We start from the raw sequence: 5845 nt of genomic DNA, 5'->3' as shown, positions 1-5845 counted from the left end.
GGTTCTGCAGAGAACTACAGACCAAGCACAGTTCCCACTCTGTCCTGTTGGTGTCAGTAGCACGGATTTACCTGCAAACCTGCGGCTTGAAGTACAGATTCTGCCAGGAGCGACACAGATACTTGGAATGGTCCACGACACGCACCCAGTCCAGCTCGTCCATGGACACCTCGATGTAGTAGGAGTAGGACCTGAAAAAGACGTCCACATGTCTGAGCTGACGTTCAGTTCCAGCTACCTCCAAGTTCAGGCTAACTTATTGATCTGAGCTATTTTTCTGATAACATTATGGAATTTATTTTTGCAACCTTGTGAACACCAACTTTTAGCAATACAATGTGTTATCTTGGATGTATTTTTTTATTTTTTTTAATATACTTTTTTTTTCACTCATCTTAAGCAAAAACTCTAACTCTTAGCCAACATTTCTATGCACATTTTAAATTTTCTCTTTATTTATGTGAAATATTGTCATTAGGTTTCATAGTAAGTCTGTGTTTTTCCAACTTGTGGAAACCAGTTGGTTTTGTCACATTTCAGATTTGAACTCTTTGGAATCTTTTTGGTCAAACTATAGTTATCTGAAATCTTGGCTAACTTCTAATTTCCATCTCAATTCCCATTGTGATACTTTGTGCGGACTCATGGAATATTTAATTTAATTTTGATTTGCAATTTCCAAACCTCAGAGTTCATCATCTGAACAAAAACCTTTGTGTTTCCTTCACATCCTCCATATTTATAAAATATTTCACTGCCAAACGTCAGCAGTTTTTTCAGACATTTTGAAAAGAGTTCTAACATCACACCACGACCAAAGGTCAGTCTGGTCTGACCTGCTGTCTCTGTCCCACAGCAGCAGACGGACGTGGTTGATGATGAAGGCCTGGCCCAGTGTGACCTGGATGCCGGCCCTGCCGTCCTCCTCGATGGGGTGTCTGGAGAAGCCGTGGTCCAGGTCGTAGTTCTGGGTGTCTCCGTCCAAGAGCGCAGACTTCAACTCTCCCTTCACCACCTGAGCTCCGTGCTTCATGGTGGCGATGTTCTCCTCAGGGACTGAAAACGACGACGACTTTGGTTAACATTCGGCATTTTTCACGACCATACAAAAGGCAACTATTTTCTACTAATTACTGTTGCTGCTTTTTTTTGTAATGTTTGGCATTTTATAAAATTGAAATATATTTTACCAAATTGTAGCTATTGTTTGATACACTTTAAGAAACTGACTCAGCATTCCTCTGAAGTTCAGGTCCATGTTGCGGCTCTCAGATCTGGTCTTGATGGCGTCCAGCAGGTCGTCTGGGCTCAGGAGGCCCGAAGGCCGCACCACGTTCAGCATCTCTGTCAGGGTCATGAGCGGCAGCCGCACCGCCGACATCACCTCGTGTGTGTCAGCTCCTTCGTCGTGCTGCCGACTCCAACGAGACAGAGCCAGGAAGATTTCCTTCTCACTGGCCGCAAAGGAATCTCGGCTGACCACCGTCAGGAGAGCCGTCTGTGAAAGGACACACACACACACACACACACCCACACACACACACACACACACACCCACACACACACACACACACACCCACACACACACACACACACACCCACACACACACACACACACACACCCACACACACACACACACACACCCACACACACACACACACACACACACCCACACACACACACACACACACCCACACACACACACACACACACCCACACACACACACACACACACCCACACACACACACACACACACACCCACACACACACACACACACACCCACACACACACACACACACACCCACACACACACACACACACACACACCCACACACACACACACACACACCCACACACACACACACACACACCCACACACACACACACACACACCCACACACACACACACACACACGAGGATTGACATTCAGCAGGTGTCTCCATCTCTGAAAAAGTATTCATCTTTTATGAAAACTATTTAAAAAAGAAATCCAAACTATCGTGGTGCCTATACTTTCACGGTATATCATAATATATTACAGTAGAGCTGCTCCAGGATCATGATACCTAATGATCGCCAGATTCTTATGTAAGACAACTTCACACACTATCAAAGGGCAGCTTCTCACCTTTGACAGCTCCAGGAAGCCGTCAGAGTTCAACACCTCTGGGGCATGACGGTCCATGTAGGCGCAGCAGGCTGCACTGAGCGTGCTCAGAGAGTACAGACTGGCCACGTCAAACACGAGGCAGACGTTGTTGGTGTTCAGAATGGTACGGAGGAACTCCGAGGTGGAGTCCTCCAGTGGCTGCAGGCCGTAGCTGTGAGCCAGACCCAGGAAGTCCAGCACCACCTCTTCCCGAGCAGAGCTGAGGCTGACCCGGCCCGTGTACAGGTAGTGCAGCAGCATGGAGAAAGCTTCGGACCGGGTCTCCTTCAGACACACCTCTGCCTGAGGCTGAGACTCTTTCATTCCTCCATACAGCAGCGCTCTGCAGAGTCCAAACCGCCATGTTAGACACACAGAGAGAATTAAAGACGTGTCTTTTCCTGCAGGATTTACCTGAAGTAGTGACAGCGAGCTGCCAGGATGACGCGGTGCGCGGGGAAGCGCTTCCCTTCAACAATGAAGGTGACATCGCTGTATTCCTCACTGGGCACCAGAGCTCCCAGCTGCTCCGACAACAGCTGGCTGTGGTCAATTTCGGAGACGGACGTCGGTGGACGCAGAGGGTGACTGTTGCTCATGGTCCACGTTGGCTACAGCCACATCTGACCCGGAGGAAAACAGTTACCACCAGTTTCACCGTTGACAACCGTTTTGAAAACAATGTCAAATATGTCAGTTTGTTTTACGCATGCTCTGAAATAAAGTGTCTGTGACGACAATAAATGGTACAAAATATGGTTAGCTGCAATAGTAGGATTTTGTTGCTAATGACTGGCTAGTTTCTTAGTGTGCATTTACCTCGATTATGGGAACGGGTGACAAATAAAGAAACATCTAAATCCAGCTGAACCTGCTAACACGTCATGTTTCCTAATGGAAACTGTTTAATAGAAAATATAATCGATATCGATATATCGATTTAAAGCATACCAACTGGATATAAGAACATGAAAATATGTGCTTTATCCACAAATCTTATTAGATTTGCTATTAAACGGTTATACAACAGCTAGTTCATGCTACGTGCTAACTAGAGTGCTTTAAACGACACGAAAGGAGCAAAAATGTCCAAATTCATGCTGCACGTTTCTGAGTTTTCTCCAGCAGAGTTTGTGGTTTAACATTTATTGTGAATTGACATATTTTAGAAGCTGAAAATCGACTCATCACGGAACACCGAGTTATCTGATCTTTGTTGTTTACACTCGGTCATTTGACACCGAAAGCTGACGTTAGCTTCATTCGTTAACAACATGGTAACTCGTCGGTTGACATTATTTTAATTTGTTTTTCTTAATGTAAAACTCACCGACTGACTCCTCAGCTCTCCGTAAAGTGTCACAAAGGATAATTTAAATTAAATAAATAACTAGGGCTGCGGGCTATCCTTTAAGACAGCGCACTCACAACAACGCTAACAGCGAACCGGAAGTAGCTTACGGTTCAGCCGAGGTGAACAGTATACTTCCGGTCTCTTAAGGCTCAGGTTTGGGCTGCTCTGCGTGTGTTTAACTACTGCTTTTTTCTGGGACAAAAAAATTAATTGAGTCAAATTTATCAATTTTTTCATTTCTTTTTTTAATTATCACTAAAATTAATTTTTAGTAATGTACGGTATTACTCAATGTATTTTATTTTTTGTAAAATTTTATTTCCTACATTTGTCGTAATAACAGACAGATTATGGGTTGATTTTATTTGAAGTCCTTGGCATTGACTATCAAATTATATTATATATATTCTTTTATATTTATTTAACCCTTTAAAAAAAGGGACAAAGCCGAAAGAAAAAGAAGACTTTATATTTACATGTCATCACACATTTATCCAGGTCTGATCCTGGAGGAGTGTGTTCACCTGACGGGGCGAAACAGAGGTTTGGGAGGCACTTGGAACTGTTCCAGACTTCAGTACTAGTGGATGCAGCACAACCCCCCCTTACCCCCCACCAGACCTTGACACGTCCTTATTAGGTCAACTGTTCTGTTTAGTTAAACACAGTATTACTGAGAGAAGTGACGTCCGTGTCACTGTGAACCACTCATCTTCACCAAAGTCCAAAAAACAAAAACAAGCCTTTAAGCAGCAGAGGCTGCAGGTTTTAAAAAATCCAGCAGAGGGAGTTGTAGGTGGGGTCGGGGGTCAGCGTGTTTTCCAGCCACTGACTTTGAAGAGCTGTAAGAGGAGACCCCACCCAGACTCTTTTTTCACCCTTTTGTCCTCCAGATTTTGAATCCTACTCTCCAGATGAGCGATCCTCGTTGCTTTGACCTTCAGCCTCTCTGCCTCCTCCTCTGTAAGTCGTAGAGCTTCCTGGTTTTTGTTCAGAGTCTCCAGAAGAGCAGAGCGCTCATCCTGCCACCTGTGTTTCTTCTTCTCCCCTTCCCTTCTCACCAGGAAAAGCTCTGCCCTCATCTGTGAGGTCTTCCGGTCGTGGTCTTCCAGCAGTTGTGTCTTGTAACGCTCCCACTCACATCTGGACTCTTCTAGGCTGCTTTGGACCTTGGTCAGTTCAGCCTTGGACGTGGACGTTAGCTCTTCCTGTGAGGAGACACCAGTCTCCAACTCCTTCTGATCTTCTGATCGTCTCTTCAAGCTCTCTTCTTCAAACGTCCCTGTAGAAACTGTGGACACTTGACCTGAAGGCAGACACGAGAACACCTCTGTCCCCGTTCCAGGGACAGTCTGGTCCTCAGGACTGTCTGTTTCCAGAGGTTCTGAAGATGGACATTTCTCCTGAGACAGCCCAGTCTGGTCCTCAGGTGTCTTTTCATCTGAAGCTTTTTGACAAATCTCTGTGGACGACACAGGCTGGATTTCCAGTGTCATCAGTCTCCCTGGAGATGGACATTGACACAAGGCAGATGGCTGTGATGTCCAGACGACTCCGACTCCAGTTCTGGTTCCAACTCTTTCTGTTCCACTCCGGTCCTGTCTTCTGCTGCTCTACCTTTGTCCTGCAGGGTCACTCTGGGTGACTGTTGTCCACTTTGTCTTTTGTCCTCTTGGGGCAGATTAGGGTTAGGGTTAGTTAGTCGCAAGTGTTGAGGACTTTTACAACATCACTGTCCCAACTTACTGCAGCAGCCAGAGGACAACTGTCCCAGGGACAGGCGTCCTCTCAGATAGTCTACAGAGAAAATGACATCAAAGCCACAGAGTACATGACATCAAAGACATCCTTGATGTCTTTGATGTCATGATGACACACGGGTGAAATCCACATAAGACGGACAGAACACGCTCCGTGGTCTTCTGTCATGATGTTGGGCTCCGCAGTCTTAGGCGGGCTGTATAAATCCCGCCAACGTGTTGCTAGAGTCGGGAAAAATACTAACAACCCCCGCGTTTACCACTGGCCAAAAAAAGGAAGACGTAAAGGGGGTTTCCTTCGACGGATGGTCATCCCATCCTTACAGAGACTACGGACACGGCTGAGCTGCTGCAGCTGGAGGAGAGTGGACACCAGCAGAAGCCAAAGGCTCCTCTCTGATGAAGACGAAGACCAAGTCAGATCTTCAGCTGCAGCTCAAAGCCACGAATCAGGAGGAAACTCAGAGGACAGGTCTCCACGTCCAATCAGGAGACACAAAGCTCCACACACCCAGAAAAAAAGGTTGAAGGACCAGAAGAGGCAGATCCATCTGTTCCTCGTCATGACCGTCCACCAC

General features: G+C 46.1%; 1 protein-coding gene across 2 annotated transcripts in view; it reads right to left on the bottom strand.

Moving 5' to 3' along the window:
* The window catches only part of btbd9 (BTB (POZ) domain containing 9), a 7687-nt gene extending 3964 nt beyond the window's left edge, over nt 1–3723 (bottom strand). The window contains exons 1-6 of one of the 2 annotated variants that reach the window (XM_025056753.1): nt 3484–3723; nt 2568–2776; nt 2133–2496; nt 1231–1498; nt 837–1056; nt 72–191 (exon numbers count right to left, since the gene is read on the bottom strand). In XM_025056753.1, the coding sequence (XP_024912521.1) occupies nt 72–191; nt 837–1056; nt 1231–1498; nt 2133–2496; nt 2568–2752 (1157 nt within the window). In that variant the 5' untranslated portion in view covers nt 2753–2776; nt 3484–3723. The remainder of the gene's footprint in view (nt 1–71; nt 192–836; nt 1057–1230; nt 1499–2132; nt 2497–2567; nt 2777–3483) is intronic. The other variant, XM_008313546.3, reaches the window with a different exon arrangement.
* Nucleotides 3724–5845: the final 2122 nt, after the last annotated feature.

This window comes from Cynoglossus semilaevis, chromosome 7 (assembly GCF_000523025.1).
Source record: "Cynoglossus semilaevis isolate Cse_v1.0 chromosome 7, Cse_v1.0, whole genome shotgun sequence".
In the NCBI taxonomy this organism is placed as follows: domain Eukaryota; kingdom Metazoa; phylum Chordata; class Actinopteri; order Pleuronectiformes; family Cynoglossidae; genus Cynoglossus; species Cynoglossus semilaevis.
This window is presented reverse-complemented; position numbering and strand designations above follow the sequence as displayed.